General features: G+C 51.3%; 3 protein-coding genes across 3 annotated transcripts; all 3 read right to left on the bottom strand.

Annotated features, from left to right (window-relative positions):
* Nucleotides 1-2,861: 2,861 nt before the first annotated feature.
* On the bottom strand, nucleotides 2,862-4,403 carry AYO21_00996 (hypothetical protein; the record flags this gene model as incomplete). Its single annotated transcript, XM_022650982.1, has 1 exon — nucleotides 2,862-4,403. The coding sequence occupies one exon, from the start codon at nucleotides 4,401-4,403 to the stop codon at nucleotides 2,862-2,864; it is 1,542 nt and encodes a 513-aa protein (XP_022516985.1).
* Nucleotides 4,404-9,083: 4,680 nt separating this feature from the next.
* AYO21_00995 (hypothetical protein) lies at nucleotides 9,084-10,475 on the bottom strand (the record flags this gene model as incomplete). Its single annotated transcript, XM_022650981.1, has 5 exons — nucleotides 9,084-9,094; nucleotides 9,184-9,244; nucleotides 9,399-9,696; nucleotides 9,747-10,347; nucleotides 10,397-10,475. 5 exons carry the CDS (start codon nucleotides 10,473-10,475, stop codon nucleotides 9,084-9,086), a joined length of 1,050 nt encoding a protein of 349 aa, XP_022516984.1.
* A 341-nt stretch (nucleotides 10,476-10,816) lies between these two features.
* Nucleotides 10,817-11,689, bottom strand: AYO21_00994 (hypothetical protein; the record flags this gene model as incomplete). Its single annotated transcript, XM_022650980.1, has 2 exons — nucleotides 10,817-11,159; nucleotides 11,214-11,689. The coding sequence occupies 2 exons, from the start codon at nucleotides 11,687-11,689 to the stop codon at nucleotides 10,817-10,819; spliced, it is 819 nt and encodes a 272-aa protein (XP_022516983.1).
* Nucleotides 11,690-11,981: the final 292 nt, after the last annotated feature.

Genomic DNA, 11,981 nt, shown 5'->3' with positions numbered 1-11,981 from the left:
ATCACCCCCCTCCACATAAACATCCTCGACATCAACCTCCTCGACATCAACCTCCTCGACATCAACCTCCTCGACATCAACCTCCTCGACATCAACCAACGATGGTTGCAACTGCGAAAGACAGCTCAGGCCGTTCAGTCACTGTTTGAGCTGCAGATCAAACAATGGCATGTTCAGTCAGTTCTTGTCTGGAACATTGTACAGCTTACGTTCCTCCAATCCACCGCGTCTGGATTGATAACATCTCGAAGAAACCCCAATGAGGCTATCAAGCCTGGAAAGTGGGTGGCAGGGTGGTTTTTCCTGGGTTTCTTCGTCGTCCATGATCCGTCTCACTTCACAAAGTCTCGACCGTGTCTCAAACACTTGCTGCTGCTGTTTGAGCGGATCACGTCGCTTTACCAAAGCAGACATCATCAAGAGCATTCAGTCTCCTTCGACATCTCCGGCTTCACGTTCTTGCACCTCACTCCATTCATCGACGGCGTCCTGGAAAGTGGGCGGTTGAGTGTGACTGGTCTTCAGAGGTTTCAGGTTTTCTCAGAGTTCGGCGCTGAGTCTCAAGGCTGTATGGCAATCGACATCAACACCACATCGGCATCAACACCACATCGACATCAACACCACATCGACATCAACACCACATCGACATCAACACCACATCGACATCAACACCACATCATCAATCTCTACAATCTCTCAAGTTATCAGCAACACAACCCGTCCCCTTGAATAATCCTGGAAAGTGGGTGGTAGGGTGGCTCCAGGACTTCTTTCCAACACATCTCGGCTTGTCACACAACGAACTTCAGCACAATCTGCAAACTCAATCTCCATTCAAGCCTTCTGTCCGACTATTGGCACAAGATGTCAACCTCATATTGTTTCAAACCAATGAAATCTGGAGAGAGGGTGGTAGGGTGCAGAAGTCTTGTTCACTTCCAGCACTGAACAGCAATCTCACCATCGCTCTTGTTCTCCAGAGAGCCACAATCTCCAACACCTGCTCAGGAACACAAGCAGATCTCCTCCATCCCCGAGCAGCATACGACACAAACTCCTGAGGTTTACATCGGGTTCAACACAACCAACGAGTGGAACTCTCAAACACGCAATCTTCTGGAAAGAGGGTGGCAGGGTGGCTTCCAGAATCTCTCTGCCGAGTCAGAGTGGCGATCAGGTCCATCTTCTCGGCCATTGACCTCCTCATCAAACACAACACATCGATGTTTCGATCTTCGATTCATTCCTCAGCAAAAGTGTCAAGGGACTCGACGGTCGACACATCTCATCACATCTCACGACTTCATTTCAATCAACATACCCTGTACGACATATTCGAATTTTGCACCATGAGTTCAACATATCCGGACAACTATATTTTTTTTCAGCTACATTTTTGAGGCATCATACCCCTGTACAACTACAACTACAACTATTCACGAATCACGAATCACGAGTCACGCGTCACGATAGTATTCAACCTTGTACGACTATTTTTCTGGAAAAGAGGGTGGGGAGGGCGGTCACCAGGACCTCTTTGTCAGTCGCACCTTTGGTAAGTCGAATCCGTCAATGGACTCTCCTCCTTGCGCCACAACCAACGTACTGATCCAGGATACAGGCAGATTATCCATGTAGATACGAGAGATATTTGTTCATGTTTGGCACAATGAACTGGAGGGAATCCGTACTGAAGGATGAAGGATGGTCCGTACGACAAGTGGGGTGGAAGCGAAGCTTTGAAGGCCATGTACAGCGGCGTTCACGTCACTATATGTGACAGGAGCTGTTGAGCTGTTGAGCGAGGGTACATAGACGCAAGTGGACACAGAGTCAGACACGAAGACAGACAGACAACAGACAACTTCTCCTTCCTCTTCTCCTTCCTCTTCTCCTTCCTCTTCTCCTTCCCCTTCTACTTCTACAGCTATAGTAAATGCACACAGCATAATATGATTCACATGCAAGATAAGAGCAAAGAATGAATGAACTTTGCCTGATTTTCTTCATATTTTCTCTGATTTTTTTCATTCTTTCTAATCATTCAGATTCCTGCCATTTCCACCGAATGTTTTGCACGCCGTATCTCCTGATCTCACCGATACCAAATCTCCTTTCCGGCCCCAACACCTCCAGGCCCTCGCGCCCTCGCGCCCCCACGCCCCTGCTCTGGCTCGCAAATCACCGAAGCGGCAAAAATGACAGACCGACTGCGCTAGCATACATCTGTATCCTCCGTCTACCGCGTGCCCTCGTTCTCACTCAGTCACTCTCACGAGGAGTCGCACGTCCGTCTAGTTGATGTATGAAAGCCGCCATGTGTAGGAGAATCTTCTCTCCATTTGCATCCTCCACCCCTTGTCAACCCGTAGACCTGGAAACCCCGGAATACGACTTTTCCGTTTACCGATTTTGGAAGCCACCACGCACTGAAAGCAATCAAAACAAAAAGAGATAAAAAACAAGGTCGCTTCGCTGTGCTGAAGGCTGCAAGTCGTCATCATCTGGAAATAGAATCCTGTTGCTGGATGAGGATCATGTTGTAAAAGGAGCGTTAATATTTTTCGTAGTGGTCGTCGTTAAGCCGTGGAGAACAAGTTGGTAAATATGGCTACTGTTGCTATGAGGTAAAAAGGCATAGCAGGTGTTGGTGACAAGGGATTGCTCCCTAGTATGGTGTTTCTTTTCCTTTTCCAAGACCTTGCGGTCGTGCATTTGGCGCCTATAGGTCTCTGTCTCGACAACGCCAGCCATTATAATGGTAGACAAATGGTTCTGTATAACCCGAAAGAAAATGTGTACAGGTATGGTGAGGGCCTTGTGTACAAGTGGCAGGGATGGTAAGGGATTTGTACATATCAATTGCGAAAGATATCGGAAAGAACTTTGAAGAGCTTTCGTTTGTGTGGTGAAACGGGTGGGCTCCCGATCTCGATGCCCTTGTTGGAGTCGTAAAAAGCACGAGGAGGAGCAACAGACATTGGTCCGACGATCTCGCCGTCACCAAGCTTGGGAAATTTGCCACTCTTGTCGTCGATGACCGGCACAGCCACTCGAGTAAGAGGCTTCTCGAGCACAGAGCTCGATGTGCTGGAATCTTGTGTCTCTGATCCGTCGCTCAGGCGAGCCAGGACCGGAGCCAGGGCAGTCCTCATAAGGTCATGTTGTCGCTTCCAAGAGTCATCAATCGATGCCCATTTCTCTTCGGTCAGCTTGTAGACTTTGGAAGTCGATCCATAGTGCTCAGCAGTCCTTGTGATGTGCTTAGCATAATGTATTCGCGCCTGATCCCAGTTTTTGCGAAACTCGGCGTAGGAATCCAAGTCCAGAGTCTCAGGCGTATACGGCTCAGGGTGTATCGTATAGTTTGCATGACCTAGGCGAACAGCCCATGGATCAGAAGGGTCTTCTAAAAGCTGCAATGGAGGGATGTCGCCAAAAGCGCAACTGTTCAACGTGTTTGCACGGGATCTCGTCTGCATAGAAACCATTGATGGCTTCGTCGACAAAGGAGGGGATGGTAGGCATGACCACGGGGCCTCAAATGACGTCCGAGAGCTCAAGGCGGCAGGAGTGGGCGCAATAGCCGGTGATTGAAGAGGAGAACAGACAGGCTCATCTCTCTGGCAGAACTCGGAAAACATGGGTGGTAACAGTGGTGTGGTAGCTTGTACCGACTCTGATGACTCGCGTTCTGGCGTCTTCTGTTCAATATCGATTGGTCCCACATCAGCGTCCACGGATACGTCGTTCGTCACCGGCACAGTTGAGGTTGATGGCAGGACACCTTCGTGCTTGGAAACAGCACTGAGAGCTGGGCTACAGATCTGCGACGAGGTCAAGGATCCTGAACGAGAAGCAGAAGCGCTGGCGTGCGTAACGATTGAGAGCTGGGGCCCAGCGGCCGATCTGTTCTTCCACCGTCGCGACAACGACCCAAATTTGCTGCTGAAGCGGTGCCCTTGGGTTGATGAGAGCTGCTCTGCCGATCTCCGACGCGGCGTGTGATAAGGCTGTGAGGCGAGTGAACTGTCACTGGGCATCGCCAAGATCCAGTCGGGCTGTACCGGGGCAGTGGGAGGTGGAAAGTGGCTGTAGTCACTTGAAAAAGCCTTGTCATAGTCACTCCAGTCACATGCGCCGTCATTGACCAACCCGTAACCGTCAATCCCCTCTCTTTCCTGAGGCTCCTCAGAGACATCTTCCAACCGCTTAGGCACACCAAACATGTCAAGAGATTCTCGGGGAACGGGAGACGAGGCAATGGAGGAGCCCGAACCTCGGGAAGAATGGCCCTTGGAGAACATGGACACCGTTGGCGAGGATGTATCGACTGAAGAGGCGGAAGACCGAGTGGCAGGAGGCAGCGTGTCGAAGGAATATGGAGTGGTATGTTCCATACTGAGGTATAGGTAGTTGGAGGGTATATTATTCTTAAGAGTAGGGGCGAATTGGATCAGTCGAGCGAGTGTTCGATAACAAGAGGAAAGAGAATCGAAGAGGACTGAGACCGGGTTGGGTCACGTCACAGTCGGACAGCTGCGCGCATGACGGGCTGGTGAAGGTGGTCTCAAGTGAATTGGGTAGCGGACGAGGTTTGTCTCGGTGGTTGAGGTTGATGGCAGCTTTGCTCTCGCAGTGGCGGCGGTGGTGATGGCTGGATCAATCAAGAGCGAGTGCTTCAGGCCAGACACAGATTGACTGGTCGAGGCTGAGGAGAGGACGCTCTGCCTGTTTGCAAAGGTTCCATCAGTCGAGTGCCATGTGTACAGACAGAAGGGAGGAAGCAAGAGAGGGATGTTGACAAGTCGAACTTGGAGCGAAGAAGCCTGAGTGCTCAGTGGACAGAGGAAAAAGTTGTGTGCCGTGGCCCTGGGCCCGTTGGCTGTGGCAGCTGTTGGGCCGACTCCATGCAGCGTCGCTTGTGGCCAATCCTTCGCTGCTCGCTTGCGGGGGCAAGGGTCTGACCCTGTTAGTTTTGGTCTTGGTCTCTGAGACTTTCAAAACTCAACAGCAGCCACCCAACAGCCACCCACAGCCAACCGCAACTGAACGGCCACCAGCCCACCTGGGATAAGAAGCCCCCGCGTCAAACCCGTCGAGCCCCGTCCACCGAGCCCCGGCCAGGATAGGAAAAGCCCCAAACCACCCAGAGGCAACAGGAAGCAAGGGCTCGAATCAGGGCTTTCCAGAACCAGAATGGCCGCCACCGACGACAACGGGTGAGGCATGCACAGTCCGGATCGCCAAACAAAGCTCACTGCCACTTCTAGTGTTCGGATCTTTCACTCACCCATACACTCAAATTCTCTGAGTCTCTATCCAATCGCACCACCTATTCCTTCACAAACGACCGAGAGAGGAGCCGTGGGTGCTTTGTCCAGCTTGGTGGTAGGATGGGTTTAGGAGAACCGTTTGGATTGCAAGAGAAGACGAGTAAGTTGAGAAGAGAGCTGGTCTGGTGCGCACTACCGGCTTCTACTGCGACATGTCTAGGCTATATTTGTGTGAGCTCTGTACCGAGTAGCTGGGGGAGGGTGTTGTCTGCTTTGCTGGACATGGGGGATGTGGCATGCTCAAGCAAGCAAGCCAGAGAGCCACTGACGATGAGGTTTGTGGCTTGTCGGCAGTGTTTGCGGTTGGTCCTCTCTTGGTCCCTTGTTACCAGCCCCCCTCTCCTTCTAGAGATACGAAAAGAAAAGCTAAGAGAAAGTGACGGCTGAGGCTGCCTTGCAGGTACAACGACCGGGTTGTCGCATGCGTCGTTTTGTCCGGCTTTAGCTACAGCAAGCAATTCTAGTGGGCGGAATCCAGCCTGTGGACCAAGCAGTTCCAAGACACAGATTATTATTTTCCAAAGTCCGGAGCCGCTGTTTGTTGCAGCTGTCTAGCACTGTCCTAGCCCATGCAAGCCCATGCCACCAAACGCTGTGAGATGGCGCTTGTGCCTTCACCCGTGCCGCTTTCATGCTTCCGCCCGTGGTGGAGGGCTACCTAGAGGGTGTTGAGTGCCTGGTCTAGCTTGTTCTGCAAGGCACTGGCGTAGTAGCTGGATGCAGGAACCGTGAACGGTATCAGATATACCCAGTACCTAGTAGTAGCCAGTGCGACCACATTCTGTTCGTTCTAGTATCTACCACTCATCGTAGTGTGAAGTAGTGCACCATTCTCATTCCCACCTTCTGTATTGATGCATGGGGTGATTCACGACTGGCCTGTCTCCAACTTGCAGAGTTTGCACGCGATAAGCGACCCAATACTACCTCGTACCCCTGGTAGCACTCCCTTCGGCACCTTGTACTCGGTACAGTCCCAAAGACCACTTCTATCTTCCTCCCAAGGGCTCATGTAGGTACAGCACTTCTCAAGGATTCCCCCGTGTCTTGAGCTATATATGACCTGTGGGAGTATCGGACATGCAGGTGTCAGTCAGGCCCGCTTCTCCTCCTTTTCCTCAAAGGCAATGACTGACCAGCATCACAGCTTCGCGAGAAAACCACGAAGGATGCGAAGCGAACCCCTCGTCCTCGCAAGGTCCAAAAAAACTGCCCGACCGCTAAATTGGCTGCAACGGCCAATCGGTTGCGTTCAGGACATGTTCACCAGCTCGTTATTCGTGGTCCTCAATGTCATCTCCTGGTCCCTTTTCCCTCTCCATCTTTGACCTGCCTGCCTGCAAATAGTACGAGTACCTACCTGCGTTGAATCGCTCCACTGTAATCGCCGCTATCGTCATTCGTCCAGACGCATGGCATCATTGCTCCTGTAATGGACAATAAATCCGCAGAGTAAGAACGAAGACTTGGGAGATATATTTTCAGCATGGACAACTTGAAGGATTGAGACAAGGGCCCCCGCCTTCCATCTCACCGTTCAATGACTAAATTTACTGCCCACGAATGCTATTGAAGGAGTCAGACAAGGACCGAGCATCCTCCGAGTCTCGATGATTGCCGCACACTACATGTACAAGAGGTACCTGGTTCCTGGTTCGCAAGGAATCCACAAGCTGTACCGAGTAGCTTCGGATGTATATCTCAGTCTTCTTGTCTGGGACTTGCAGCCACAACGCATTTGAAACCTCCGAGACGAGGCAACGGTCTCCAATGGGCAGGGATGTTGCAATCGTTGGGGAAAGCCGCAATCGATAGTCATCGGAGGAAAAGTCTATTCCATCTCCACATTTGCATGCCATGAGGTTTCTGACCGGGGAGCGTCCGCTAAATCTACCAGCGACGCAAGGATTGCCAGAAGCTTCCACATGCGCACATCGCACTTTTGCTGGGGGTTCGAATAACAAACGCGCCATCATATCCCTTGAGTCTTGAGGTCTTGTCGCGGCGGTCAGAAGCTTCTTTCCCCACCGGGGCTCGCTCCCTCCCTCGATGAAAACCTCGAGGCAAACAACATCCGTCTCAGAGGCGTGAAATTTGTTGGCCTGTGGGTCCGATGGTCGGCAAACCAAGACCTGGTTAACCGCAATCACGACATTGTATCGGTGCTGTGGTAGAATTCGTGATTTTCCCACCCGTGTCACCCAATCACACACCGTCTTGGCCTCAAAGAGCGTTGATAGTGGCTTTTCCCACCAATGAAGATGCGGTGCACTGTCTTTTCTGTGCACTATCGATAGACCCGTTTGATTTTTGTAACGTCCTTGTATCGTCCACATATCAGTAACTCCTGGGTGGCCGTGACATTCCGGAATCAGTGCGATCTTGTCGAGGTATCTTGGTACAGGTCTGTCGTTGGTGGTTCTTCCCTTGTGCTCCCACACTACAGAAAGTAGTTGTAAAGCTCCAAACGAACCATCGGCCGAGTAGATTTGCTGGTCCGTGTCCTGTTCGCTCTGAACCGCGCCCACCTGCCGCGAAAGGTATCCGAGTAGGGTCTTTCTCACCTGCAGACCAATCGAAGGCCACAAGCAGACGACCAGCAGTTCCAGTCTCCAGTGGCTTTGCAGGTATATCATGGATCATATCAGTGCTTGATGTGGTATGTAGCATACGTTAACGTTCCTAACTTTCGCCGCATGGATGGGCTTGAGTCAGGTAGTGTAAGGTAAAAGTAGTAAAACTGAGATCGTGACAGCTGCAGTGTACCATGCCATGTATCCAGGCTCACTGATAGCATGGAGGTAGCCAAGACAAACTGTTACACGTGTCGAAGTATGTGTGATGTCGCAGATAACGGTCGCTGGAGGTTTGAAGTTGTGACTGAGCCGCAAGGTACGTGTTCTTCTGCACTGCCTCACTCACGTCGAAAATTTTGACACCCAGTACCTGGACCAGAGCTTTTTCTGTTCCTCGGTTCCCTTGAACTTGATGTCCCATCGCGTCAGTAAAAAGCGACAACCAGAGTGGAGGACTAGAAAAGTTGGAGAAAACAAGATGACGTAGGACTGACCTCAAAGTCGACCTTATAGATATCCTCGAAGCCCTCCTCGAGCCTAGGTTCCTGGAACCTCTGCACGAAGGACCGAAATGCGATACCAGGGAGTTGAGTGCGATTTTCGGGGTTCATCTGTTTATGAACATGAGAAGTTGTCAGCCCTCCGTATCTAGCTTAGATAAAATTGTCGATACACTAAATCTGATATAAGGAGCGGTACACACTGTATTTGGATTCATTGCCCTCACAGCATCGTTATGCTCTGCGAGGCGAGTCGAGGCTGTGAAGCGGACACAGCGGATAGGGACATTAAATTCACGGGCTACCTTTACCCAGTACGCCCGGGTTTCGGTGTCTGCGTTTGTGTTATCTGCCATTCCAGGACGAAAGTTAGCAAGAACGAGGATGGTCCCATGCGGTGAAAGGCAGCAAAAGACGTAGACAAAATGTGAGGACGAGGCGGGGAAGAGCGGATAGAGGGAGTCAGGCTAGATGAGAATCTGGCGCATGTGAGGAGTGGATCCTATCTCAAGGGGACCGAGTCATTGTGGTTACGACGGAATCTGGGGAAGGTCTGGGACTGGTGACGGGACAAGGGTAACACGAGATGCTGTGTAGAGTGGTGCAGAAGTGACATCTCATGCATGGCTCGACAGACAGCCCGCTGCACAACATTTCTGCATGACATGTCATTCTGCCCCTGTCCAGCAAGTGATCTGCGTGCTACTGTCGAGGAAAAAGCGAGGTTGAGCAGGCCAACGCTTCGAACAACAAGAAGAACAAACGTACCAACTGCCACGGATAGCCCTGCTTCCAAGAGTTCCTTTGCTTTCTTGATGCATTTGTCGCGCTGTACGGAATTAGCAATATGTCTCAGCTTAAAACAAGTTCCCCTTGATGAAGTCCACATATGTAGGGGAGGGGCTAAAATGGTAGGATGTCGTGTTACTGAATCCGGTCTCCTAAACGGAGACTGCCAATCGAGGGCAAGGAATGAGACTCACAGTCTTGAGGATGTCCTGATTGACTCTCTCATAACCGAGTGGTTGGAGTACGTTCCAATAGAATGTGCTTTTTCCAGCCCCTGGTGACCCACAGAAAATGACCAGTTCATGGGGGCTATTCTTCGTGAACGGCGTTGATATCAAACTTTCCTTTGCGTCACTCACGGCAGAACAAGAAGGCTTTGCGAGCTCAAGGTGCTTTGTTGGGTCAAAGACGTGCTCGTACGGTTCGGTGGTCTCGTCGAGGAAGAATTCTTCTGGTGTGTGAAACTGAATGCCGATATTTGCGGCAAGATCCCTAGCGGCAATTAGCATACTATTTCCCCAATGCGTGATGTTAGAGAGCACCTGTCCGACGTTGCATGATCTTTTCGTCTCTTGTCGGTCTTGTCTCTTCCGGCCGCATCGCCCACATAGAACGAGTGTGCCATGTCCACCGCTCCGTCTGCGTGAAGATCGTGGTCTTCTAGCATCTCCTCCCACATCCCTACTCGAGGCTTGCGGTATCGATCTTGGCCCGTTGCGGCGTAGATACTGACTGGTAGGTCGAGTTGTTTCAGGATTGAACTGGCCTGGTTTTTGAAGTTTGCCAGGCTGGCCATGTCCTTTTTGAGCGTTTTGGGATTATCTTTTAGACTGATGGCTGACTGGTTGCTGAGAATGACTAGGAGATAGCCATCATCGTGGAGAGATTTCAGTCGGCCGGGGACTGATGGGTCCCACCACTTCCAACTCACTGCAGTTCTCGCCCATTTGTTTCCAGAATTGGGAGTCACGAGAGTGTCATCCAGGTCGAAGGCTGCGATCTTGACAGGAAGTGTCCGTGGTTGAGGTGGTTTCTGGGGCACGTTGTACTGGCCAATGATGAGGCTGTGGTTAACGGTCCGCCACACGAGTTTCTCCGGTTCTTTTTGCGACGCTGGTTTGAAGAAACTAGCCACAGCCTTGCCTAGCTTTGGTCAGTATCTTACGGTGTTACAACATTCTCCCAATCATACTGGTTGTAGCCGATTCGATTTTACGCCTAATCAGGGGTGGGGAGATAGAGCCAGCCGGGGGAGGGGCTGATCGTTTCATGGTGTAGGACCGTATGAAGAGACCTGTGCTAAAGAGTTGAGGATGGGTACGCAAAACAGGAGTAAGGCGACTCAATGGAGTCAGCCATGAACGAGACGCCAGGGTTAGCGAAGAGAGAGTGTTGAAAACGATAGTCAAAATTGGCCAATCTTTTCAAGTGCTGGAGATGAAAGGTGAGATGAGACTTGAGAGAAATCGACGCGACCAACGCGTTTGAAAAGACGTACGTCATTTACCCATTATATTCACGTCACGTGAAACGGGCTGAGCCCGCAACGCCTCGAGCGGCAGGGCTGCCTGCCATAATCGGCGTCATGTTGCTCTCTAATCTTCCAATGGGTTCAAGTTCTACGTGAAGTGATAGGTAGCCGCGTATCCAGCGCCAACCTGTCGCCTGGTGACAGATCCACTGCCTGCCTCAACGCTTCCTTGATGGCCAGTAGTTGCCTAGTTGCTCGCTCTTTAAGCTCTGGGTTGTTTCCATCAACCACATCAATCGATGCCTGGAGGGCATATCCACCAGAGCTATCTAGCTCGGGGAGATGGTCAATGTTCGATAAGAACGACCTGTCGGAGATAGCTTCATCTGCAGCTATTTGGGGGAGTTGTAGTACTTTGTGTAGGAAAATGGTGGTATCGTGATCATAGAACCTTGACCCAACAACCATGTAGCGAGAAACGTAGCTGCATCATCGTCAGTCCTGGATCTTGCCTTTGAAAAGACAAAAGAGGTCATACTCATAGCCGAACTGGTCGAGAAACTTGACAAAGTCGCCGTCAGTCATCGACGTCCTGGATATCAGCCTTGAGCTCACTGCCTGCTTGCCCGCGTCCGGAGTGTCCTTGAATTCAAACGACCAGCTCACCCTTGACTCTTGTGCATTTTGGCCACCATTGCCATTTGCCATGGTCACGTCGCCATTTCCCGCAAGTCTAGGCTGTTTCTCCGACGAAACCTCACCAACTAGTTGGACATAGTAGAGGCCGGCATTGAGCATGTTCTTAACACGCTGCATGTCCTGCTGTTGCTGGCTGGCCAAATGAGACGCACCAATCGACTGGACGAGATCGACTCCAGGAGGCTGGCGCGCCTTGAAGACCAGGTGGATCTCTTTGGCATCTTGGGGTTGCATACGTGCGAATCCGGCTAGTTGCTGGAGCATTCGACGGTGGTCATGCTCGCGCACTTGGCCGTAGAGAGCAAACTCGTGCATGGCGACGCGAGTTTCAGGAATTTGGTATATCCGAGGTATTCAGGGCGTTGATTAATCGGTGGATGGGTTGATTCAATAATCTGCCGGTATGTCGTGCTCGGGGGGAGACGTGGGTCGCTGTGGCAGTTGGAGTCTGTCAGGAGACACATCATCCGAGTAGTGGCGGGTGCTGTATCGTTGCTGGGGAATGAGCGGACATGTTCTCAAGTTTGGTCGGGTGAAATGTGACGGTGTAGGCAGAGCATCGGACTTGGCGGCCAGTCAAAGCGAGCACATCATCGACACAAGAGAA

This window comes from Fonsecaea monophora, assembly GCF_001642475.1.
Source record: "Fonsecaea monophora strain CBS 269.37 chromosome Unknown Scaff3, whole genome shotgun sequence".
In the NCBI taxonomy this organism is placed as follows: domain Eukaryota; kingdom Fungi; phylum Ascomycota; class Eurotiomycetes; order Chaetothyriales; family Herpotrichiellaceae; genus Fonsecaea; species Fonsecaea monophora.
This window is presented reverse-complemented; position numbering and strand designations above follow the sequence as displayed.